Genomic DNA, 27,412 nt, shown 5'->3' on the forward strand with positions numbered 1-27,412 from the left:
TTCATCCAAATAACTGCCTAGAAAGCCCACACCTAGCAGGGAGCATGCAGGAGCAAAGCTGGATTGTCTCCCCAAGTTCAGTTCCTCCAAACACACGTGGTCTGGCAGAGTGAATTGTATCTTAGGTTGAGAGCAGAACTAGAGTCAGTCTGCTCTATTCTAGATAGATTTTTACACCTCCCTGATGACTGTAGCATCTGAGAACCTTCCCAAGGTGCATTAAATGACATCACTAACATCTGTCACGCATGGGTCATTCTCTCTCATATCCTCTCCCCAGGGAGTAGTCACAGAACTGAATAGAAGATAACTTGTCACATCTGTATCCTCAACCTGCACCGGCAAAGCCTGCCCAGAGATCGCTACAGCTATGTTGAATCCTGTGCTCGCCTGGACCCCTCCCTGCTTCTGGATACCCCAATAGCTCACTCCAACTGCCAAATAGCCCCTTTTTTTAACAGATGGGGGGCAAAAACACTGTGCGATTCAGACACAGCCATCCACGTACTGGTGACCACCAGGCTTGGTTATTGTACCTCTGTCCCTACACTCTGTACAAAACGAACCACATTAAAAGAGCTATAACACAAGCTGATCAGAATATATTGCCCCAGTGCCCCATTCTCTGGGCTGGCTCCCCATTGAATTCTGGGTCAAATTCAAGGGGGGGCGGCTCTCGTCTGCAATGCTGTCCATGGGATCGTTCCGCATTATAACCCCCGAGAGACCGCCTCACGCTGGCCATCTTTTGGCCTCCCACAACAGCTACATGCCACTAGAATCATCGGCCTCAACGGAGACTTGCCTGCACGTAGCTCTCTTGGCACTTGCCCCCACAAGAGACCATAACAGCTGTGGACCTCTGTGTGACGGGCTGGACCCCTTGGGAAGCCACCTGATGCGCTGAGATACCACTGAGCCTACCTGTTCTGCCAGCATGAGCCCCCTTTAACCTGTCTTGCTAGGCCAGTCTCTTCAAACCTCCTCGAACACACACACAGGCAGGGCCACACCCAGCTGCAGATCAGCTCCAGGAAGACTGCACTTAGGGGACTTGCTCCAGCACTCAGATGTCCACCTCCCTTGGAGTGCAGACCCGAAGATCTATTCTGAAATTCGCCCCCTCCCTCAATGTGGAGAGAGATGTGCACACTTCTTAACCCCCCCCACCCCCCCGTTAGAAACTACAGAATACAGCCTGGCCTAATTAATGCCTCTCTGCTAACACCCAATTGAGGTGGGACATTCACCCTTTCCGGGATGCTACTGTCTGTCTGTCAAGCTACAGCCTTAACAGATCTGTCTACAACCATCAGACTTGCAGCCATAATCCACCATCCACGCAGCTCTAAAGTTGTTATTACTATTTATTATTTTTGTTGCAATTGTACCTCCAAGCCCCATGCACGAACCAGCACTCCACTGTACAAAGCGCTGCACCAAAGCAGACCAGAACGGTCGTCCCTGCCCCAGAGCTCCCGGTCTAAGTGGCCGCCACACCAGAAGCTGTAGTGTCAGTGAGATTCAGGCATTCAGGGTTGTCTACCATCATATTGTACAATCCATGATGACAGTAAAGACCTACGATCCCTGTCCACACTGCCGCTTCCACCACTGCCGGCACCAGTTGTGCTGGACGGGCACAGAATTACAGCTAAAAGTTCGCTAGCCCGGCAGGGCACGCGGTGGTGAAAATTCTTACGCTTGTTGTAAATGGAAGGTTTCTGACCATTCATTTTTCAAGGAGGATTTGACGGGGGAGAAAATAAAGTAAAACGCACGGGAAGCTGTAATGCCACCAACTTCCTACGCACATGGGTTTCTCTGGTACTTCACTTTAATGCTACATCATCTGACCAGCAAAGTGAGATTGCCAGGCTAGCTGAGGAATGTGTGTGCAATCACACGGCCTGGTCATCACAGGCACTCACACCAGTGCCCTCTTCAGCCTAGGACAAGTTACCAAACTGTGCCTCAGTTTCCCCCTCCTTCTGAGAAATGGGGAATATTCATAAATACCAATCTTAGGAGAGGGAGTGAGGATCAGCATTTGTGAAGTGTTTTTGAAGATGAAAAGCTCTCGATAGAGGCTAGGCTGTGTTATTTTAAAGCATGAGAATCTCTCTTTCAGCGCCCCACCCGGCTAACGCCATAAAGAATCCCCAGCGTGAAAACCCCTGACGAGGATAGTTTGCCAGGAAAGCAGGCCACGGGCTAACAGAGACGACGCCCGAGACCGAGGACTGGCTCCCGCCCGAGAAGCTGCGATGCGGCACACATGGCACGGAGACCTCGCTGCACTATGGTGAACAAAAACCGTCACCGAATCAGAGGCCCTGGCGGGAGTTTCCCCCCTTTGAAGCACTGATCAAGAATATGCCTGCAGTACAGTCGCAGATGAGCGAGCGAGCAGCCAGGTTCCCTACGTGAAGGCTGCTGCCCGATTCTGTTGTTTTTTTTTAAAGCATTTGAAGCTGGGTGTCTCGGAGCATTCACTCGACTGAGCAAGAGGAGAGCGGAGGCCATGAATGGGATGGCTGCCAACCAGCGCCTCCGAGATCAGCTACCACCTCCTAATGACCCTCTGGTACATTTGGCTGTTTGGCCAGCAGGGAGGGAGTAAATAGGAAGGGAAGCGACAAACCTTTCTTCTCGAACTCAGGCTTCTCCTCCCCGCCCCTGCCCAGGCTCTCCAGCGTCCGCGTCACCTGGCTGCCGAACTCGTCCTCCCTCGCGCCAGCCTCCACCTGCTGCGGGACCTCGTCCTCGTCCTCGACATCGTAGTCATCCAGGATGGGCGTCTCGCGGATCGGCATGCCGATGACGGAGTTGTGAGCCTGCAGGCGCGAGTTGCGGAAGCTCTCCCGGGCCTGCGGGCCCAGCAGCACCGAGGGGATGTAGTGGATCTCGTGGGTGGCTTCGGTGCTGGCACTCTTCTGGGGGATCCGGCGACGCTTGGGCCATCGCCGCTGGGCATACAGCGCCACCGTGAACACCAGCAGGAGCAGGAGCAGAGCGATCAGGCCACCCTGCCGGAGAGCAAAGGAGAAGCATTAACAGAAGCTCAGAGTTTGCATTGCTCTGTTCCCTCCAGACCCCACAAGGGACCAGGACAGCATCACCATCTCCCCTCCTCCCCCATTTCTGGAGCACCCTTTCATCCGGGATGGTCCCAAAGCACTTTGCAAAGTGCCAGCTGTCAGGAAAACCACCACACTCGCTCCTGAAATGCAGCCACCTCTGGGGTGGAGGCAGCAGCCAGGAAACCTAACAAGCACACAGCATGTTGCATGGGCAGGAAAGCTTCTGGCCAAGGACAAAGGGCCAACACTTAGTCCAAAAAACAGGGGTGTGGGGAAAGATCTGAAGTCTCAGCAGAGCAGAGGGGATGTCAGAAGGTCTCAGCCAAAAGACGCCGGCACAGCTAACTGCACGGTACTCAATTTCCATGGGGCAGGGTCAATTCTATTAGCGGCTGATCCAGCTAATCTGACTCATTAGATATCAAGCTACATATTGCAATAGCTCCCACTCCCTCCTGGTAGCAAGGGGGCGATTATCTAAGAACAGAATGAAGATAAAGCAAAGTGCTCCACCATTGCAAACCCCCGAAACGAGATGCACTGCACCAGTGGGAATCATCCTGGTTACCAGCACATCTACACTGGAGGGGTCGCACTGGTGCCATTACAGCGGTGTTGAATGGAGAGCGCACGCTTCAAGAACTTGCAGGGTAGGGCTACATCCACACCGCAGCTCAGGTGAGCGTACCTGCACTAGCTGTAACCTAGTTAGCCGGATAAAACCAGCAGCTGAAGATGAGGCAGCCTGGACTATACCCTAGGAACGTACTTGCATATCCAGCCCGTAATGAAGCCTGCACTCTCACGGATGTTTTTAGCCATCTAGCAAGATTACCGTTAGTGTGGGTCCATCTGCATGAGCTGCACACCACATCCCCAGCTGCAGTGAAGACGTACCTATCTGGCCCCCATTATCATGATAGCGGAGGGCCTCAAAATATTTATGCATTTATCCTTAACACCCCTGGGAGGCAGGGCGGTGCTGCTATCCACATTGTACGGATGGGGAGCGGAGACAGAGACACCGAGTGACTTGCCCAAGGTCACGCAATGTTTGTGGCAGAGCAGTGAATTGAATCCGGATCTCAGACTAGCACCATCGCCACTGGGCCACCTTTCCTACAGCTGGTGAGCAACACCGCTCTTCAGGAACCACTCGGACAATTCCGGGGCCCAGCCTTTCCCTCTCCAAGCCAAAGACGATCTTATCAAATATATCACTGCGATGGATTTATATATTTATATCTATTATTTACATTGAACACCTCACCATCACTAAATTTATCCTTACCTCCCCACTCCCTGGTCAGGTAGGGAAGCTTTATTCCCCATTCTGCAGACGGGAATCAGAGGCACTGAGAGATTAAGTCACACAGGGAGGCTGTGCCAGAGGCAAGAGTTGACCCTGGATCAACTGCCTCCCAGCCCAGTGCCTCAGCCCAAGGCTACCCCTCTGAAGCAGTATCGCACACGCCCTCCTGGCAGATGCTCTGATGGGAACAGTGGTAAAAGTGCTTCCTAATGCAGGTCCATCCTCAGAGGTGATCTCTCCAAGTGAAGGCACCCAGGCTGGGCAGCAATGGAGAAGTCTTCACTGCCACAGTCCACACTGCACCGGTTCTGGAGGTCTGTCTTTCAAGTGGGCACCTAACGCAGGCAGGCAAGAGAAATGCGCTTGCCATTTGCAAGCCGCTCTGAGATCCCCGCTGCAGCTTCCAGTCAGTTTCATATTGTGGCAGACAAATATCCCAGGGCAGGTAAATCAGGAGTGGCGTGAACAATCAAGGCTTTATAGCGTGACATGTAACTGCTGGGGCAGGGGAGGAATTTATATTGGAAAATGAATGCCCAAATCCAGGAACTTTACAAACCATGTAACTGACATGTAAATATTTCATCTGTATTCAGTAAAAACACTGTGAGCGCACAGAGAGATCTGAGACACAAACAGGATAATCTATAAAAAGCTAGTGTCTAAAAAATGCGATTCACAAGATGAGTTAGCTTGGGAGACAGACCCTCAGCCAACAACAGCGGGATGGATCCAGCAGACTCACTCACTGCTTTCACAATAGTGCAATCTTTGCCCGTGTTCTGAGCCGGTTCCACCCTAATGCAATCACACTCAACTTCAAAAGAAAGCCGCCGAGGAATACACAATATCACACGTGATGCAGATGGCAAGATACCACGTACACCCACAGGGCCGTGCACGGCAGTCTTCTAGCACGCCCCTACGCCCCCTGCACATTCATGCATGGTGGGTGGATCTCACAATCGCACCCACAAGGTCACGAGTGTGGTGAATGGGTCCCCGTGCACCCCAACACCCACACGGCCATGTGGGGTGGATGAGCATCACCCCTCCACCCCCACAAACTCCTACTCATGTACAACAGAACGGTCTCACGCTCACAAACCGGCCTCGTGGCTTCTGGTAGACACCTACACAGCCGGCACGCTTGTGTATAGTGGATGGAATGGGTCCTCTTGCAGTGTTGTGTATGGTAAAGAAGCCGCTCACACCCCCAGCCTTCAGGCACAGGTACCCATCCACAGCCTATTTCCACAAGTTACACCTGCTTTTTTATCCCCCCCAACCCCTACCCAATGGAAAACCTCTTGGCCTCTAAGTTACCAAGAGTAACGGAGGCAGTGTCCCTGTCAGAGATGGAAAGAGATCAGGAATAGAGAGGTCTGCTCAGAACATGGGGTGCCCTGGGACGTGGGGGAAGTCTCAGGAAGTGTTGGTTTGGTTGCAGAGGGCTGGGAAGTGTGCAAAGCCGTCCTTGGTTGCTAGGTCCTGGGGGCACCACCTGGACCTTTGCTTCTCCAGTGGTATATTTGGTCATGAATCCAGCAGCTGGTTGCCTGGAGCACCAGGGAGCAGCATTAGGAGGCGAGGAAAGATTGCCATAAGGAGAGGGGCCTCTGAGGAGCCCACAGCTTTCCTGGCCCAGCCCAATCTGCCGTAAAAACGCAATATGGCAGCTCTCATTAGGATCCCCTCCCCAGCCTCATCTGTTTTCTCATTTGGTTCTGTAATGGACACTAATAGGAAGAAGGGCTCAGGGAGGCGGAATGACTTTGCTCAGCATGACTTTCCCAATTTAGCAGACAGTGTCTGTCGGGAAACCGAACGCATTAGTGGCCAGAAAAGACTCCTGCAGCTGTGACTGGGAGAAGGGCACACAAGGGGAGGATCACAGACTGTGTGAGGATTCTTCCTTGGCGCTCAGGATCAGGGGAGACTAAGGGTACCCAAGAGAGTTTGAAAAAGAGGGAATCCATCTTCTGTTCCCCTGTGTGTGTGCACACAGTGCCTTGCACAATGGGGTCCCAGTCCACGACTGGGACTCTAAGGCATGACAGTGATATGAATTATAATGTTTCTTGGAGCTCCGCTTCCAGGCAGGTCATGGCCTCTTGGGAGAGTCATTCATGGGGGTGGGGAGTTTCCACCTGTTGATTTATGACACACCCAGCTGTACCACTTCATCCACTCGACCACACAGCCACAGAGACCCTGCAGCAAGGGTCTCCCCGGAGGGCAACATGGCGACACCATGACATAAGGGCGATGCACAATCCCTACCCTGCAGTGACTGGAACCCCTGGGGACGCTGGGGCCATTCAGCTGCAGCAATCCTGCATGTGTAACCCACCGGTGGGTGTCTTAAAAGTCTCCCTCCGTGCTGAGGTGCAGACGATACAAGTTCTTACAACCGCTCCACTACAGACCGTTAGCTCAAGCGGTGGCAGCTCAAGATTTTAGCTCTGGAGCATCCCAGTCCAACCCTGAGGTCAGCCAAGATGGCGGCCTTCACGCACGACGAGGTACAGCACGTCCTATGACCATCCAGTGGCCTTACAGCGGAGCTGCCTGTGGCATCACACAACACTCCTGCAGCAGCCGGCGGACGAGCTCACGCTGTCCAGTCAGTCAGTTTCATGGAAGGGGAGGTAGGAAGTGGGTAGGCTGGAGTTACGAGGAATGAGGCCGCAGAGCTCTGAGCTCCACCAGATAAGAAGGGCGGAGGGGGAAGACGCAAAGGAATTTTTAGAAGACAACACCCTCACCCATCCCGCCCTGGCCTCAGAACCAAGCGGGAGCAGGCAGAGGCTGGCAAACGAGAATCTCTTCTGGGGTGTTAGCCTCTGGCCGCAAACAGGAGATCCTCCCGCAAAGCACAAGCAATTTGCCAGCAGGAGCTTTCCATTACCCAAGCGCTGTGTATCAGCGTTCGGGTGTCTAAATGCAGGGCCTGCTGGAGATCATCCCTGCTGCCCACTCCAGCCCCGGGACACAGCCTCGTGGCTGTTAGCTTAGGAGGAGCGGCAGAGCCAGACTGGAACCCACCTATAAAGCTGCCTGAGTGAAAGCGGCAGCTGGAAAGCTAGGAATGGAGATGTTCAGGCTGCCTTAGGCCAGTGAAAGCTCTGCACCATTCAGCACCGGTCATGGGCTGTTTCCTCAACAGCAGGGATGGACACCCCAGCGATCTGAGTGCATTCAAAGTGCCCCCCACAGCTCTGACAGGCTCCCCCCTGCCCTAACACTCAGAGCCAAGAAGAGTGCCCTCTGCTTGCTCCTAACACACCCTACCCCTCAGACAGGGAAAGGGGACATGCCCCCTTATATGCTCACTAGAGCAGGTCAGGAACTTTTCTGTGAAATCATCCTCAGAAAATGCCAACTCCTCAAAAATGAAGCTTTTCTCAGACACGTCCCTGTATCTGTTCACCAGGAAGGTTTCTCTGGTTCAGGATGCAATTACTGGCCAAAACCAGAGACCCAACCGCCCCGGAATAGCCAATACCCTGGCACAGGCCCTCACCTGGGACGGGGGAGACTGTGGAGACTTTCTAGGAGGCTGAAACAGGCACAGCACAGCTCTGGACCTGGCTCTCCCAAGAGCATGCTCTAGCCAATGGGCTAGTGGCTCTTCAGGGGTGGGATGTCTCTCAGAACGGAAGTCTGGTTTTCTGGACAGCCCTAATGCTCAGTGCCCCGTTCAAACAGTCCCCTGCAGGCACAGTCCTCCACAGACATTTCCTCTACCTACCTAGGGGTCTGCGACTGATCCAGAAGAAAGTCTGAGCACTGGGGGGAAAAGCCCTGGACAGCCATGGACATTCCTACCATTGGAAAAGCACCTGCCAACTGGAGCCAGAGGAGGGAAGGAAAAGTGTGAAGGGATCAAATGTGACATTGATCTGAACCATCGGTGAAAGTGGAGCCACTCTGGCTGCCAGGGGCCTGCAGCTGGCAAACCAGATTAACACAGCGTCCACCCACGGCTGCTGCAGTCAGATGTGGTTTGGGGAAGTAGCTTGAACCACGACAAATAAAATTGTCAGTCTATTGTATTGGGCCCACCGAGATGTTTCTGCTTCAGGGATATCACAAACTGCACAGAGCCACAGACATGATTAGTCTGATGTTCCCTCCTCCGGCCTGGAGTTAGCCTATGCCATTGAAGATTACAGGGCTGGTGCAAGTGAATCCCCTGCCAAACCACTTGGTTGAATGGTATGTCTTCAAGGCCAAGGGCAGCTTTCTCTTCCAACTCCTCCTCCGCACCAAACTGCTCTGCCAAGGAGGCGGGGGGGAGAACAGGTGGGGGGCCAGGTTGGATGTGTCTTTGTGCAGGGAAGTAGGGGAACACTGTATAGAGGTTTCCTGTTACATTTGTGACAGACTCCAGCCAGTCCCTGATGGGATGGGGGCCCCCCCATGACCTCAAGCGCCCCTGCAGCAGCAAGTTGGGCAGCGGGGTCTGAACCAACTCAAGCTGGCTGGGAAAGGGCAGAAATGTGCAAATCCTCCCACTACACAAAACATCAAGGAGGCGGCCTTTTAATCCCTCCCCGAGCGCAGCCAGGCTCCAGGCCGCGGGCAGCAACGCACTGATGTGCGGCGAAACGTGGCTCATGTACTCAGACTGCTGGGGGAGCACACACGAGGAATACTAACCCTCAGCATTCCTGGGGCCGCTGCCCGGAGCCAGCACCGCACTCCCTATCGCTGCACGGGAGACTTCTCTTGGCCAGAGCCACAGGCCACAGGCCCCCTGCTCTCCCCAGTTCGACACAGATCAATAGCCCCTGCGGGCTGCTCACAGCCGTGCTGCTGGTCCCAGGAAGACTCAGTGCACTTCCCCAGGCCTTCCCTGCTCTTCCAGTGCTTGGCGGAAGCAATCCATCGCACACCGGGCACTGCTACTGAGCGGCACACTTAAAAAAAAAGAAAAAAGAAACAAAAAGAGCTCCTCATTTGTAGCTCATTCTCTTTTCCGTCCCTGACCTCAGTGCGGACAGCCCCCGGTTTACACACCACACACACACAGATGGGAGAGCTTCCTGAAAAAAAAAGTCAAACTTAGGAGACATTGAAGCCGGCCTCATTTTAATCTATTTTTCATGTTAAATTATCCAACTGAGGGAGAGAGAAAGGGGAAGGAATGGATAATATGAGAAATGTTTTATTTGACAATGTGTCATTTGGAAACTGATTATTTCTGTCTCAGGGCTTTTTAATATTCCCGAACAATGGCCGAGTCGCGAGGGGATTGGGTATTCTAAGGCTGGATTTATAATACTCTGTTCTGCAGTGATAAGAACAGGCCTTTAATCCTCCGAGCTGTGAACATGCATATTCTCCCACGTAATGTCCTTCTCCCTGCACTGCTCCGTGCCCCCAGAGTCAGCCGAGTCCCGAAGGGGAATGGAACCGCCGAGACGTGAGGGTGCTCTGAGCAGGCTTCCTCAGCTCATCAACACAAGGGACTGGTTGAAGCCCTCATGAAGGCAACACCCGATGCTAACTCCTGCTGCTGAGGCCTGGGGTGAGCATGGACATGCGTACAGTCGTGGTGCTCACAAGTCAGGCTCCAGGGATAAGGGGATCAGGATGAAGGCAATGCAGTTGCAAGTTGCCAACACACAGAGAGGGCAGGGGACCGCTCTCCCCCCTGCTCCAGGACTCTAGGGATTGTGGGCATAAGCCAAGTCTACCTGGAACAGAGGTGGCTTGGGAATTGGGCGTCACCATGGATGTCAGGGAAAGGAGAGGTAAACTCAGACCACGAGAGCTACTGCTTAGCACTGGAAAAGGGGGAAAAGTGAAGCCAGCCAGATGTAGCAGGAGCTCTGGGAGGACTGCCCAGCCATCTTAATGGCATCCACAGGTGTCCATTTAGAACCAGCTAAATACTTCTCCACTCCCGCGACATGGATGGCCGCTGGGCCACGTAGATGGGGAACACAAATGGGGAGCGGGTATGGCAGAAGGGGAACCAGAGTTTGAAAGAGTAAAATGAGTCACCTGGACAAAATGCAGCTCCAGGACTCAGCAGTTGGTGGAGGATGTGGGAGACAAGAAATCTGTGGGTAGCAGATTTGATTCAAAGGATTAAAGAAAGAGGAGGGCTCCCTCCAAACCCGCATCACTGCCTGGCAAGCGGAGTGAGACTTTGTGTAGTTTACATGAGCTACAAAGTCCTTGATGACAATATTGTTACCCGTGGGTGAGAAACAAACACTCAATGGTACACTCAATGGAATTTGGGTGTACACCTATCAGGGATAGCTGACAGATTCCCAATAGCAAGGTGCTTCAATGCTAACACCCAGTGTTAGAAACACCATGGTAACCTCTGCTATATCCTATAACATGTCTAGATCAACCCTATGTAGTATAAATACAGCACTGTGACAGTCTGTACCCCTATGTTCACCCCTTTTACGAGAATAAGTTTAATTCTGTATAAAGCATACTGTGGAAGGTATCATTTGAAAACTCATGATTTGCTGATCGTTATTGTCCTGGTAAAATGTGTGGCAACATTGTTAAAAATATAAAATTCTGCCATATGATATTACCAAGACGTGTTCTGGAGGGCAGTCACATACAATTCCCCAGAGAGAAAAGGCCAGCCAACTCTTCAGGCAAGAGTCAATGAGATCAAACAGACCACCACCTGATTAAGTGGTCACTCTTTCCCAGGCGAGAGGGTGTGGGCAAAAAAACCCTACATTTTGACAAAGAAGCAGTTTAAGGCCCCTGGCCACACAGACTTTCGGTCTCCTGAACATCAGCTGGATACAAGTCTTGTGCAAGAAAAAGGGCTTTAAGAGGAGAGGGCAGACACCCCATCACCTCTCCCGGGCTCTCTACTCACAGCCTCGTCAACACCTGAAGAACAAAGGAAGCAGCTTTGGACTGGGGGAGAGATCCCGCCTGAAAGAGGTTTAGCCAGTAACACTGCTGGAACATGCGGTGAGAGAGACCTTTGCTTTGTAGTCACTTAGCTTGTTAAGTCAGGTGTTAGTTGTGTTTTACCTTTTATTTCCTTATAACCAATTCCACCTTATGTGCCTCATTACTTGTGATGACTTAAAATGTATCTTTCTGTAGTTAATAAATCTCTTTTGTTGTTTTAGCTAAACCAGTGTGTTTGGATTGAAGGGTTAGGGAAACTCCATTTGGGATAACAAGGTTTGTACATATATCATTCTCTAGTAATAAAGGACAGTTTTTAGAAGAACATGTATTGTCTAGGAGGGTGCGGGGCAGTACAAACGCACATATCTGGGGGAAAGTCTGGGACTGGGAGATTGCTGGTATCCTAGTGTAAGTCAGGAGGTAGAGCAACTCATACAGTTTAGGTGGGAATGATATACATGCTGGAGGCTGGGTGTGAGCAGACCAGGAGTGGGTGCTTTCAGAGCGAAGCAGTGCAAAAGGCACCCCAGGATGGGGAATTGAGGGGACACCACCATCCATCAGTCCAGACTGTAACTTGGGTATTGTCATAGACACAGGCCTCTCATACAGGGCCCAGGCCTTGCCTTCTCTTGGGCTTGAAGGCATTCGGTTCTCAACCCTGCCCAGGCTCAGGGAGAAGGAAGAGTAAGGGTTGCCCCTGAAGTTGTCTCACCTACAGTGAATTCTGGTTGCCATTTTTATCGGAGAAGTGGACCTTTGGGACAGGAGCATGTGAATATTCTTTTCCCAGGTGGACAGTGCTTGGACGGAGGGCTGCAGGGGAAAGGCGGGGCTTGTCTACACTACGGAGCCAATGCCGGCGTGAGCCCCTTAGCACAGATACAGCGCACACTAACAGGTTTCCTGCTGGCACAACTACACCTCCCACCCAGGCATGCGGACAGAAGCGGCACAGTTGTGACTACATGGGGGTTTTGGCCAGCATAGCTAGGTCTACTGGGGGGTAGGGAGGGGGATTTTTTTCCCCCACACTCCAAGCCAACATAGCGAGGCTGGCAAAACTTTGTAGTGTAGACTCATTCTTTCCCCACCCATTCTACAAACCTAGTGAAGGCATACCCTAAGTCCAGAATTGGACATCACTAAAAGGGAAATCGAACCTCACACCTCTAGATCTTAACACATGGAGCTTTCCTACCTGACCTAAAAGCAGCCAGCCCTCTTAGTTAGGACTACAGCAGACTCAACAACTTCTATCTGTGTGTCAGCCACCACGGCGGGAGAACAAAGCGCTGCATTGTGTGCATGTGCGTTACATCTGCACTAAAGCTTCTGGACTCGATGTCACTTGAGCTAACGGATTGCCAGATTAATCAGAGCTAGCTCGCGTGGCTGTAAATTCCAGTGTTCACACTCCATAAATGTTTGCTCCAGGAAACATTTGTTCCTGGTCATAGTTCGTCCTAGGCTGAATCCTAGAGCAAACCATAACCAGATGCCGACATTTGGGAGCATCTACAACAGTGTTCATTAACTAGCAACCAGTTAGCTTGAGGTACAGCACAACCAAAGCTTTATGTAGACAAAGCCCACAGAAGAGGTCTATCAGCTCCCTGGTCTGCGGTGTGGTACTTCTGTATACACAACCTGCAAATCGTATCGGCTTGTTTGGACACTACACCACATTGCAAAAACTCCTCGTTCTCCTCCTTCAAAACCCCTCCTTTGCCGAGATGGCTGAAAAAGACTAGGCAATGCTGGTGTACTGAGATCACTTCCTATCACAGTGACCAATGTGGTTTCATTGTTTCCTTCTAGTCCTCCATGTGTCTGGATCCATCTGCTGTCTCTTGTCTTCAGTTGTAAACACTTTGAGGCAGAAAGGGTGTTTTTGTTTGTGTTTGTACAGTGCCTAGTACAATGGGGTCCTGGCCATGACTGGGGCTCCTAGGTGGCACTGTAATTAGTAAGAACAACAGCAAGGCCGTGTGAGATTGACTGTCGGCTCTCATCCCTAAGGCCTCCTGCTTCTCAGATCTCTCCCTCCCTCAGGCCGTGCTTACACCAGCATTTTTCTTCAAGTTTCCATCAGCACATTAGCACCAATGCAGCTCCACCAGAGGTACCGATGACAGGACTGCTGGCATCGAGCACCCTATCATCTAACCCTGCTCAGAGCGGGGTAAACCACCGCAGCAAAGCTCCCAACACAGGTACGTCTGATGGAGCTGCACCGAGTGGTAGCTTGGAGGAAAACTGCCATGCATGTCAGAGACTATTTTGCCCAGATACACTGTAGGAGTTCACGTTTCTCCAGAGCAAACATCAATCTGTTATTTCCTGCCCACATTAGCCCCCTCCCCAAGATCCCTTTGTGTTATGGCTCCATCTTCCCTCTGTGCGACATCTCCCAATGCTATTTCTTCTGAAAATCTTAATTAATGTGCTGTTAGCTCCTTCCTTCAGCTCACTAATGATGATAAATAAGACTGCTCTCAGCAGAATGCTCTCTCTCTTACACACGCTCCCACGTATCATGACCTTCTTTGCATCCTGTGGTTTCCACACACCCCTGGGCCGAGGACTTTTCCCTATACAACATTTGTTACACAAGCTCCTTCAAACCCTAGAGGAACTATTAGGTCAGGCGAAAGGCCCATCCTAGCATTCCTTCTCCTACAGTCACCTTCTTAAATTACACCCAGATCTCCACTGCAGCTGACCCACATTATCTCTGAACAGTATGGAATGGCTTTGAAAAGCACATTGTGCCACTAATGGTAACAACACTCTGCCCCTTCTGTAGCACCTTCCAGCTGAGGCGCTCCCAGGAATTTACAAACATTAATTAAACCTCACACGCCCTGCAAGGTAAGTTATTGTCTTCATCCCCATAGTAGAGAATCTGAGAAAAATGAAGTCAGTGCAGAAACTGAGGCCAAGAGGTTGCCCTGTTCTGTTCATTCTCTCTGAAACAGCTGGTACCAGCCACTGTCAGATGACAAGATACTGGGCTAGATAGACCATTGGTCTGACCCAGTACAGCCATGCTTATGTTCTTGGGTTAAATGACTTGTTCACGGCCACACAGGAAGTCAGTGGCAGAGAAGAATCCAAAATAAAGCCTTTCTTTTCACCATGGCTGTTTGTGGGGGAGGAGGCCAGCCAATGGGGCAGGATTTTTATGGGCGATGTTGGAGATGTGGGTGGGAAGGAAGTGAGAAGAGTTAGGTGTAAGGGGAAGCGATCAGCTCGGTACCTAAAGGATTTCAGGGTGGACATGTCAAGAGTTAGCTCTGCTTGTGTGTCACTAAGATACATTCGTTGCCCATCTTGGCTGGCAGTGTATTCACTGATAGCATGCAGCTTTTGTGGTCTTCAGTGGATAGCATTAGCCTCTCATGTTAAATAGTTATAGTAATCCTTGCATAGCACAGAGCCACAATGAGCTAAAGAGACACTAGAACTGCATGGCTGGCAAGTATTGTTATCCCCATTGGGCAGATAGGAAAACCGAGGCATCAGAAGGTCAGAGAGTAAGTCAGTGAAAGAGAGAAAACTGGTTTAAAACAAACAGCAGCTCAGATCACTAGACCATATCCCTCTCCAAAAAAAAACGCCCCAATGAAACACGATAAGAGGCAAATCAATCAACTAATAGGGCACGTTCTACCTACATGTCCACATCCCCTTTTGAGCCCGGAGTCAGCAAAGCCCACTGCAGCATGTACTTAACATTACACATGTACTTAAGTTCCATTCAAGTCAATAGGGCTTAAGCACATGCTTCAAAGCTTTGCCCAATCGGGACGGTTTACTGAACTGGGGCTTTGGACAGAAGCGTATTATTTCCTGTATTCCTCCATAGCTCTCCTGACACTCAGATGGGTCTGAGCTCTCATGATGACTGGACACCCTCTTTTTTATCCTGCTCTCATCTACCCCTGCCCAGAGGCGACAAACGGTTGCAAAACTGCCTTAGCCGTGACATACTCAAGTGCTCTACTGCTGGGAACATGAAGATAAGTGGAAGGGGCTAAATTTGGCACTGAAGTTTACTGGTGCAGATGGATTTACACTGGTGCAGCCACATGCAGAGTCTGGCCCAGGAATTTAAGAATTAGGGCTCCCACAGTAACACTAAGTCAGCCCCCATGTGTGTGCCATATGGATATCTAGCCTATACGCTACCCCACCCATACGCACACAGCGCATAAATTTAATAGCATACACAGCCCTAGAAAGCCTAGCGTAAGTACAAGAACAGTTACAGTTGCTGTGGGAACTACAAACTTTAAAATCCCAGACCCATTTGTATTAAAAATCTCAGACAAAGTCACATTTCCCTATAGTTTTATTTAAAAAAAAAAATACATTGAATGTTGTTTTGCTGGGGACAAATGGCAAGGTGAGCCTGCCAATCAGACAGTCCGTACCATTCAAACGTACAGTGTGATGTTCATTGGAATGGTCTCCCCGGGATAGTCTATATGCAGGCATCGGAAGAAAAGCAGCTGCTGAACAAACAGAACACGCCACTAACTGGAGCTACACATCTTGGGAGGGTAACAGTTCAAACCATTTCTATGCTACATTTCTTCAAATCACTTGCCCTTGGTGGGCTAGGTACAAAAGGTGATTTTATTAAAAACTTGCTAGCCAATGTGTTTTAAAATCTGAGCCTAGACAGGGTTCATCTTCGCTTTTAACAGGTCAGCCGGTTTAGGGTTAACCCTTGGCTCCCCTCTAGGATTCACCAGAACCAGCTAGCACAAACTGCAATTTTCCCGATCGGTACTCGGAGTTTAAATGCATTAGCTATCACAGTTTAACGATCACATTTCCAAACGTGGACAGCCTAGCAGAGTGCAAGGTCCAGGATAAGACCAAAGCTTTTTCAAGCAGCTTGAGTTATCCAAGCCCTTCCCCCCCCCCAAAAGCACCTGAAATGTGCAGTCTAGGCACACACTCTGATTTTTCTTACTCTGATCATTCAAACCGATCAATAAACTTCTAGCAAAGTAAGAAAAAAGAAGTCCTCTCAAGTCAAGAACTGAAAGATTGAAATGTAATAGAAAAGAGTCTGATACCAACAGTAAAGCTCCTCTACACCGCACAGATCTGAAAGCATCATTTACTACGCACTTGTACAGCCCCTGACACAACGGTGCCTGACCTAGCTGATGCCTCTAAGTGCTACGGCTATGCAAATAACACGGCTAATATTTAAATTACTGTTTAAACAAGGGCTTAAATGAAAATGCCTCTTGAAAAAGTAGGCACAGGAACCCTGCTGTTCTAACCCACAATGGCCAGGCCCCCTTCTTAAGAGGCTTTTGGACAACAGTCAGGAAAACATCAGTGTCCTACAGTTGGAAGAAAAGCAGCTAATTCAGTGTCCCTTCCCAGCTATTCTTTGCAAAAGGGAGCGTTAATGTTGCCTGCCTCTCTGGCTCTAAAATAAAATAATAATAATAATAATAATAATAATAATGTTTGCAGGGGACTACTTACCAAAGTCTACTGCTACTCTGAAAAGCAGGCAGCAGATTGCATGAATGAACTCTCAGTGGCGGATTTCCTGTACTTGGTTCTGAGAGACACATTAAACTGGGTCACAGCACAGTAACCACATTCACTTCCCCTAGCTGCCCTCTGACCCAAGCAAATGAAACCTAGTTCAGACAATAAACATGTTGAAAGGCTGTTGGAGCTGCTTCTAAGACATTTATGGCATCCTGCCCTGCCCTACCTCCCATGCTTTTCCACCAACCCAGACAAACAAGAACTGGTACAAATCAGTAACTTTCATCTAATAAACAGGCAACCAGGTATCTGCTCAGCGATAACTAGGATGGCTGAAGAGGCTTGGCATGGCCCCAAGCAACTTGAAAACAAACAGGGGAGAGAGCTGGGGAATGAAAAGCTCCAGGGATTGGGATTTTTAGGCTTTCATCACCGAAGCTCTTCAGGGCAACAAGAGCTTGGCAAGGATCCCCCAAACCAGCCTTTCCACAGAGGATTGTTCCCTCTACGCCAGACGGATGGTCCTTTTGATGAAAGGACCTCCATCATCTTCCTCCCACCAAGCAGCTGTCCTGGATACTAACTACCATCCCAGAGCTCCATTATGACTCCACACACCTTCACCCAGCTCACGGCAGAGAGCCCCCTGAATGTTCCTTCGATGCTGCTCGGGAGGAAGGTGGTGGTGGCCTCCGTGGTGCACAGAAAGGGCTTCTCCTTAGTCCCCGAAAGGAACTCCTTCAACCACGGTCTCTCCCAAAGGGAATCACGCCCTCTGACGCCCCAGATACCGCTGCTGGGGCATTGCTGGAAGTCCAAACAGCTCATGTCCAGGCACTGAAGGACGCTCTCCATTGTTGGAGCCCAGGCAGGCACTGCTAGGAGGAAGCACAAACTATTGCCAACAGGGCGCTGCCGTGAAGTGGTAGCTTTCATGACCCAAAGACACCATTACGATCAGCTAGTCCCAACTCCTGCACAAGACAGGCCACAGGACGTCACCCAGTGGTTCCTCCACTAAGCCCATAACTTCTGGTTAAGCTAGAGCCTCTCTACCTGGGAACAATCAGCCACCACCCTGGGTAAACTGGCTCCAAGCGAGTATTACTGTTCCAATGAATGTGGCAGGGGTGGTACTACCAGAGGGGGGAAAGCACACAGGGTAAACTGACTGACCAAGGAATGAAAACACACAGCTTCTTTGAGAAATACAATCTTCTTACAGGCACTGCACTGGAATGCAGGAGCCAGAGCTTTGACTCCCAGCTCTACCACACACTCCCTGGGACACCTTGGGTGAGTCACTTCATCTTTGTACCGCAATCCCCCATCTCTAAAATGAGGAACCCAGTCCTTCCCGTCTCCCATCCTTGGTTTGTCTTGCCTAATTAGACTAAGTTCTTCGGGGACTGTCTCAGCACTATGGGCCCAAGATCTCAGCTGGGGCCTACAGGAGAGTGACCTTAATGCTAATGAGAAAACATAATAATAATTACAGCAGAACCCTGCTAATTCACGTACCCCATAATTCACACTGACAAAACCCAGAAGCTTCTCTCTTCTTCCCGATAAAGTTTTAACAGATGTTGAAGCAAGGTCTCAAGTTACTCTGACTTCATTACTTTGTACAAAATATATTACACAACATTAAGTAGCAAACTATGAAGTATCATAAATAATTAAAACTAAACACAAGTCAGATCAGGGAACAAAGTACATTTGCTGTTGAAAAACAATTGCCTGTTTGTTTTTTTTTCATAATTGTGTTTATTCGCTTCCTTGTTAATTTACAAAAACCCCAGTGGATTCTCGGATCGCCTGCTCATTAGTGCAAATTAATGCTGTTCCCACTGTATATTCCACATATAAATAATACAAAAAAAATCTAATAAAAACCACATATCTCCAGATGAAGGAACATAAACACAATTCAGATTGTGCCTCCAGCCCTTGGACGACATGTTAGAACATCCTGCTTTCTGCTCAATTAGCCAATGCATTTCTCAGAGCTGCTGGTTTTCGGACAGCTGCCCGGAAGAAGTGGTAAGAAAGGGAAATGAACTTTGCAAAGCATAAGGAGAAAGAATCAGAGTGAAGAACCACAAGTTAATTATTAGGACTGTCAAGCAATTAAAAAAATTAATTATGTGATTAATCGTGCTGTTAAACAATCATGGAATACCATTTCTTTAAATATTTTTGGATGTTTTCTACAGTTTCAAATATATTGATTTTAATTACAACACAGAATACAAAGTGTACAGTTCTCACTTTATATTTATTATTGATTACAAATATTTGCACTGTAAAAAACAAAAGAATTTTTCAATTCACCTCATACAAGTACTGTAGTGCAATCCCTTTATCATGAAAGTTGAACTTACAAATGCAGAATTATGTACAAAAAATAACTGCATTCAAAAATAAAACACTGGAAAACTTTAGAGGCTACAAGTCCACTCAGTCTTACTTCAGCCAATCGCTCAGACAACCAAATTTGGTTTCAGTTTACAGGAGATAATGCTACCCGATTCTTGTTTACAATGTCACCCAAAAGTGAGAACAGGCATTCGAATGACACTGTTTTAGCCGGGGTCGCAAGATATTTATGTGCCAGATGTGCTAAAGATTCATATGTCCCTTCATGCTTCAACCACCATTCCAGAGGACATGCGTCCTTGCTGATAATGGATTCTGCTCGACAACGATCCATAGAAGAGCGGACTGATGCATGTTCATTTTCATCATCTGAGTCAGATGCCACCAGCAGAAGGTTGATTTTCTTTTTTGATGGTTCGGGTTCTATAGTTTCTGCATCTGAGTGTTGCTCTTTTAAGACTTCTGAGAGCATTCTCCACACCTCGTCCCTCTCAAATTTTCAAAGACACTTCTGATTCTTAAACCTTGGATCGAGTGCTGTAGCTATTTTTAGAAATCTCACTAGGTATCTTCTTTGCGTTTTGTCAAATCTGCTGTGCAAGTGTTCTTAAAACGAACATGTGCTGGGTCATCATCCGAGACTCCTATAACACGAAATATATGGCAGAACGCGGGTAAAACAGAGCCGAAGACATACAAGTTCTCCCCCAAGGAGTTCAGTCACCAATTTAATTAACACATTATTTTTTAACAAGCATCATCAGCATGGAAGCATGTCCTCTGGAATGGTGGCTGAAGCATGAAGGGGCATACGAACGTTTAGCATATCTGGCACGTAAATACCTTGCAATGCCAGCTACAAAAGTGCCATGCAAACACCTGTTCTCACTTTCAGGTGACATTGTAAATAAGAAGCAGGCAGCAGCATCTCCTGTAAATGTAAACAAACTTGTCTGTCTGAGCGATTGGCTGAAGTAGGACTGAGTGGACTTGTAGGCTCTCAAGTTTTACATTGTTTTGTTTTTGAGTGCAGTTATGTAACAAAAGAAATCTGCATTTGTAAGTTACACTTTCAGGATAAAGAGATTGCACTACAGTACTTGTCTGAGGTTAATTGAAAAATACTATTTCTTTTGTTTCTCACTTTTACCGTGCAAATATTTGTAATAAAAACAATATAAAGTGAGCTCTGTACACTTTGAATTCTGTATAGTAGTTAAAATCAATATATTTGAAAATGTAGAAAATCATCGAAAAAATTTAATAAATTTCAATTGGTATTCTATTGCTTAACAGCACGATTAATCGCAATTAATTTTTTTTAATCTTGATTATTATTTTTTGAGTTAATCGTGCGAGTTAATCACAATTAATTGACAGCCCTAGTCATTATTATTTGTGATACTGGAAGTCTACCAAAGGGACAGACAGACGACTAAATGCCTTCAAAAGCAAATGCCTTAGGAAAATACTCATTATTAAATGGAATACATTTGTAGTCAAATGCCAAGGTTCATCAGACAGTTCAACAGCCCTTCTCTCTAAAGTAATTCAGCAAAGAAGATGGAAATATTTGAGGCCTGCGTGAAGAAGCAGCAGCTGCCACGGGAGAGGTGCCATTGGGCAGCTGGAGGGACATGCAAAAGGGGCCGAATGAAACAACCCCCAGAAAACAAGACTCAGAGGGAAAATTTATGGGACTTCACAACACAGGGGACATGCAGAGCAGCCCAAGACAGACAGGGATGGCAGAGCCTTGTTTTGTACCCTAAGCGATATCTGATGGCACAGGAAGCATGCAGATTACCATATTGCTCTCTTATATACATGTAAATAAAAGGCATGAGAGAGAGAAAAAGAGAGTGTGTTGAATAGGATTTTTTAAATGTATTTCTGGACATTCAAAACAATTTATGGAGCCGGGAGCTGATGGGAAGGTGTAATTGTGCTCCTAGGAAATCAAGGGAAGGGAAAGCTTTCTTTTTTTTGTTGTTGTTGTTGTTGTTTTTTTAAAAGGTTTATTACTGAGCCAATAGCTGGCAACTGCCTTGGGACCGATCCAGCCGATTGTGTAAATATGTTTAGGCAGGTTTTTTAAGTGCAAATATTTCAGTATAATGAGCGTTCTGTAAAGTAACAGCAGAAGCTGCCGTTTAACTTTTACTACCGTCACTGCTTTCCAAAGGGGCGGGGGGCACTTGGAGCAGAATACTAAGAATCAGAGCTCTGTGAGGAGATTTCCCTTTGCATCTGTCACAGATCCACAGGGTATGATCTATGCCCTGGCCGGGAAGCAATCTCTTGGGAGTCACCCCTTCAGTGTGCCAGACCCTGAGGGTCCACACGGTTCCACAGGGGCAGGCCCAAGGCCTCCATGATGTCAAAACTGGGGCATACTAGTGCCAGCAGTCCCCTTCCGTCTCTGAGATTCCCTGCAGCAACTCCAGCCACGCCAGACTCCTGCTGGAGGTTTGTGCTTTACCCCTTCCGGGTGCAATGCTCTCAGTGAGCATCTGCAGTGACACCAGGCAGCCTTTTCACATGGTGACAATTTATTAGACACCTGGCGTCTGGAATCGGAAAGTCTCTGTCCCCTTCTCTTCAGTCCCAGCCTGTGTGTGCTGTCCCTCTGGGGAGCTCAGCTGTCTGTGAGCACAACCACCTGTCACCCTTCTTTGTTCTCCACTCAGGGCCTTTGCTCTGCCTCCCTGCAGAGAAGGGAGCAAAAGACACCGTCACTCCATTCACATGTGTAGACTGTATTCAGTTGGCTAGCGACCATGATCTCCCACCAGGCTGCTACATGAGAAACTCCTTCTCCATTCGCTCTGCAATGCAAAGCTCAGAGGGAAAGTGAGGCATGCATAGGAATCAAAAATATTACCAACGCTCCCACATTCCTCAGAGCATCTGAAAGCACTTTGCAAAGTATGTGCTTAGCGTGCCAAGTTGTAGCCCCTTCTGGGGTGGGAGAGTGTTTCCTAGGTTCATGATCCCTTCACCACTGCCCAAAAAATAAAATAGCATCCAGTATATTTCCAGCGGGAGACGAAGGTCTACAGAGAACTTCAGTTAATGTTAACTTCCATTGTCTTCAGTGGGACTTAAGCATATGTTTATTAAGTGCTATAACATTTCAGTGTAGACACTACCTAAGCCAACAGGAGGGATTCTCCCACTGACATAGGTAATCCACCTCTCATAGAGGTGGTAGCTAGGTTGATAGAAGAATTCTTCCATCAATCCAGCACCGTCTACACAGGGACTTAGGTCATCTTAGCTACACCGCTCAGGGATGTGAATTTTTTATACCCCTGAGCAATGTAATTTTCTAGCGTAGACCAGGCCTTAGTGAATAAGGATGGACCTTCAGGTTAAGCATGTTTAAGGACTTTGCTGACTTGAGACCTGTGAATGGAACAGTCCCCATTATCCAAGCCCACATCAAAGGTCTCCAAAATGTTACAGAAGCTCAGTGTTGCAATGTGGATGAGGATTTCTGCAAGAAAGGGTTTTTTTCTCCTGATGTACCAGATCTGGGGTTACTGTTTACCCATCTTAAGACTCTTTGTTCTGCAGCACACCTGTCAGTGCGCTAGCTGTATACTCAAGGCTAAACCATCTCACTGAAAAATTGTAACCCGTGCTCCTAGACCTCTTGCTGTATTGATCGAAAACTGGAACTATAAAGAGTCTGAAATGACCCTGCTGTAGTTTTGTTTGCTTGTTTCTAAATGTTCTAACAGGGACTGACCCAGCGATCTTATTACCAAAGGAATGAGATCTGAGCTAGCAGAGCAATGGGAGCCAGGGGAAACCACTACACCCCATTGCCTGATATTGGGGGTGAGGAGAACACCTGGAAAGCAAACACCTTGCATTGCTTTAGTGGCCAATCTTCTGCACCGATGGGCCAGCAGGATTCCACCTTGCTATTTGTTTGTATGGTGGTAGCACAGGGGCGGGCAAACTGCGGCCCACGGGCCGGATCGGCTCGCAAGTCGCACCAAGCGGCTCGGCCCCGCTCCGGCCAGGGCATTGGGTCGGGGGCTAGACCACGTGCTCAGCCTCGCTCAGATTGCCCCACACAGAACCCTCTCAGTCCACACCTGCATCCCCCCACACTAAGCCCCTCCACACTTGGATGCTGAGCCTGCCTGCCCACACGGAGGGGCAAGGCCCTGGGGTGTTTCTGGGGCAGGCCTGGTCCTTGCATTATGTCAGAATTGGGTGCAGCCTCACTGCTGAGTCTGTGTCCCAGGGGAGCTGCAAAGTGATCTCCCACCTCTGTGCAGCCAGTGGCCTGCGCTCCCCAGTGCTGCTCCACATTTGTTTGACAAAGAGAACTAGCAGAATTTTGCAGAATTTTAAAATATTGTGCACAGAATGTGCAGGTTTTGGGTGCAAAACGCCCTCCGGAGTAACATTTCGTCTTCCCAGGGGAGAGGGCTTCAAGTTTTCACTTTTGAGCCTCTGAAGTTAAAGTTAGGCATCACGCCTAGCTCTAATTACAAGGCGTTCTAACGAAGAGGAGACAGCTTTAATTACAAGGAGCTGGCTGGGGACACACATGTCCCGCCACGCATGCTGAGGGCTTAGAGCCAGGCTTTAAAAAAACCCATAACCCAAACCCTGTTAACATGCAAGAGTTTTGCAAACTGCTGCATTTCTCCTCCATGGGCATCAGCTCTGAGCTTCGCGCTCACAGACAGACGTAGGACACTTTCCCTTCCACCTCTGTGTTACACTGGCTTGGGATCAGGGATCTCAGTGTGCATGGGCTCTGGTTTCAGGACCGTGCCATGGACAGACACTCTGTGCCCTCCCTGATCCAACCCGTGAACGGGCAAGCCAGATCCTCCTCCATTCGCCTGCGGGGGAGGAGCGCTGCGTCCAATACAGCGACCCAATTTATACCTTCTAGTCTACTTCTCCTGCACTAAGCCCTGACCTCCTCCAATCGCAGGCTCTTCCTTCCCATCGCTAACACAGACTCCATCACTTTCATTAGCTGGCGAGTCACTAAGTCCCGGAAGAACCTTACCGGGCAGCAAAAGTAAACAAGTGATTACAGAACCAAAAATAAAGCTGTATCCTTCTAAAAGAGCCACTAGAAATTCTCGACACATCATCTGCTTTCAAAGGGAAGCCACGGTGCAAACGCACTCTGCCAGGCTTCTCCTGAACACTCTGGCATTCCCTGGCGACTCTCCCAGCCCCACCTTTGTTGCTCAGTCCGTACTCCTCCCCTCTCCGCGACCTCCCACTTCGGAGTCTGGCTCCTACCCTGCCTCATGCCAAGATGGGCTTTTATCACCCACCTCTGCACCGCTGCTCCCTGGCACTTTCCTGGCAATGGAAGGGCAATGCCTCCCCCCAGCTCCCCGCAATGGGCACAGAGCTACGGTGAAGCGATGCCACCTACATGGCCACAAACGTCCCCCGCTGAAATCACTCTCACCATGCAGGGGCCGAGGGAGGGAGCAGATGTTCCCAACAGGCACCATCCCCGCAGGGATCGTAGGCTGTGCCGGGGGATGTTTCACTTGGGAGCCGGGCAGCAGCGGTGGAAATCTCACCAGGTGGAGCGGGCAGAAATTCAGTAGCCACTCGGGGAGATCGGCACGCCCTGACGGAGTGGGGGGGTGGCTTCCGGCATGACCACCTGGCACACACAAGAGTGCTCCACAGCGCAGAGTTTGCTCGGGCAGGGATGGTGCCTGGGCCAGAGGGGCACCTTCCCCTTGCACCTGCCATCCATGGGCTTTGGGCACTTTATCAATGCCAGCAAATTAAGCTGTACAAACCCTTCACCTCTGTAGAGGGCTATGGGAGACTGCGACACCGGGCTCCGCCCAGAGCCTCAGGCAGAGATACCCAATAGCTTTCCGTGGACTATTTTTCGATGCACTGCTTCAGGGATTGACTGACAGTGCCGCTGCACTGGGGCGGGGGTGCTCTCTGTTAACACTAGCGATTTGCCCCACTCGTAGCCCTCGGCGTCCAGTCCCCAGCATCGCTGCATCAGCACGTACCCTAGCGCAGACAGGCCAGGCTACCGTCTGCACCTGGGAGGCTTAGCCCTGCTTGAAACTGGGGCAAGCAGCACTGGGGCAAATTAGGGCGTTTAATGGTTTAGCCTGTCTGCACTAGGCTCACCTACACTTATCGGGGGGGGGGGGGGGGCGGCATTCTTAATATAGGCAATGCCTGGGAGTACCAGCCAGGATGGCCTGTGCTCTCCTCTCCCCAGCTCTGTACTCATGTCACCTCTCTGCCTTCTGTTTTCCTCATATGTAAATTAGGGATTATAATGGACTGCCTGGGAGAGGAGGCAGGCTGCAGGGCTGATGCTCTATTAACACTCCCTCCCCCAGATGCTCTGGCAAGTCCCATGACTGAGGCTGCTCTGTACGTTTGGAGGGGCTGAAATCATTTGGGATTTTACCTTTCTAAAAGCAGAGGGCTTGTACAGGATCCCAACAGGCCACCGGCGCACGCATGGAGAAAGAAGAGCTCCATCCCTGATGGAGAGAGAAATCAAGGGCACCGGCTCACTTCAGCCCAGCTGCACCATGCTGTGACAATCTGTGATAGGAAATCTAGGCGATGTGGCCCATCCCCCGCTCTGTCGTTAACGGTGGCAGAGGACCCAGGTGGCAGAGGACCCATCCGTTCAGAAATGGGAGAGAATTCATTTCAATTAGACGTGCCCGGCGTGCCGAACAAAGCGAATGAACTCTCGCCATCTTAAAGCGGATTAGCCGGGATATCTGGGTAAATGGATAACAACAGGCTCATAAGCCCCCCCATGCCCGTTTTGATGCCGCTGGCCATTTTTGAAACAATATTGTCAATGTAATTGCAGCATCTGTGAATAATCTTCCTGGAGTGAATTAAGCCACTCGGTGCAGGCTGCCACATGGCTCAGCAACAGGCTGTGATTGGACCGTGAGGCAGCTTTTGAGCTAGACTGAGATCTTTTCCCCTGGTTACCTACCTCGCATTCACCCCCATTCCCACCCCTTTCTTCCCCCTGCTAAAGCAGCAGTGGTGCGGAGGGCCATTGTTACAAGGAGGCCGACCCAGCTGGGATACAAATGGAATTGGAAGCCATAGCAGAGGGGAAGGGAAGTGTGTAATAACAGAGAGGGAGAGATCAAAGCAAGTGATAGGCAAGCAGGAGAGAGGGAGAAAGGGTAATAAGAGAATGATGAGAGAGCAAGCAGAAAAGAGAGGGAAATGAATGATAACCGGAACCCCATCATAACCAGCGGCAGGGTGTTTAATTTTCCATGCATCTAACTATCAAGCTGTGTTATCTGACCCACGTACGTTTATTACAGAACTCCACCGTAGCCACACTGAATATTTCAGAGGGCACATCTAGAATGCTGGGGGAAGGTGAGAACTGAATTCCTTTGTGGCTTCTATCCCTGGCACAGGATTCCCGGGGGACCATGGGCAAGTCCCTTCACCTCTGGGCCTCTGCTCCTCATCTGTAAAATGGGGATAATAATGATCCACACCTTAGACCCTCTTGGCTATTTGGACTGCAAACACTGCAGGGCAGGGACTGTCTCTCTCAGGCAATGTCTACGACAGACCTTACAGCGGCACTGCTGAACCACTGCAGCTAGAAGGTCTCTCGTGTATCCGTTCTTTGCCGGCAGGAGAGGGTTTTTTCACACCCCACACCAACAGAAGTTTTACCCACAACAGTGGTAGTGTATACAAAGCCTCCATGTGTGTACATGCAGCATCTCACAAAATGAGGCCCTGATCTCAGCTGGGATCAATGCAAACAAACAAACTAACTATTTCCTCAGACATTACTAGAGGCAATTTAGGTAGTTCTGAGAAGATGCTTGCTGGGGGTATTTTGGTGCTCTTCCCTGAAGTTTACTAACAAGGCTTCTTCAGTTTTTCAAGGCCCTAATGTCCTCCGTTTATTAGTGGCTACTCTCTCGCTGTGGCTGTTTGATTCATCTCCCTCTCTTGCCTCCTCAACACTCTTGCTTCTGCATTACTAATGCACCGCAGAAGCAGCAAAGGAGAAGAAAGCTTGTGCGAAGTGATCGCACGGTGGTAATGGACTGTCCCAGGACACAGTCTCTGGGTTAATCTGTATGTCGAAGGCTCTTCAGACCCTGCCCAGAAAGCCGTTCTTTGAGCTGCCAGCACGTCTCTCCCT

At 49.5% G+C, this 27,412-nt stretch overlaps 1 protein-coding gene across 2 annotated transcripts in view; it reads right to left on the minus strand.

Moving 5' to 3' along the window:
* The window catches only part of ASTN2 (astrotactin 2), a 602,317-nt gene that overhangs the window by 456,213 nt on the left and 118,692 nt on the right, over nucleotides 1-27,412 (minus strand). Inside the window, exons 2-3 of one of the 2 annotated variants that reach the window (XM_073314893.2) lie at nucleotides 17,458-17,714; nucleotides 2,645-3,029 (exon numbers count right to left, since the gene is read on the minus strand). In XM_073314893.2, coding sequence (XP_073170994.1) covers nucleotides 2,645-3,029; nucleotides 17,458-17,694 — 622 coding nt within the window. In that variant the 5' untranslated portion in view covers nucleotides 17,695-17,714. The remainder of the gene's footprint in view (nucleotides 1-2,644; nucleotides 3,030-17,457; nucleotides 17,715-27,412) is intronic. The other variant, XM_073314892.2, reaches the window with a different exon arrangement.

The sequence above is a fragment of the Lepidochelys kempii genome, chromosome 16 (assembly GCF_965140285.1).
Source record: "Lepidochelys kempii isolate rLepKem1 chromosome 16, rLepKem1.hap1, whole genome shotgun sequence".
In the NCBI taxonomy this organism is placed as follows: domain Eukaryota; kingdom Metazoa; phylum Chordata; order Testudines; family Cheloniidae; genus Lepidochelys; species Lepidochelys kempii.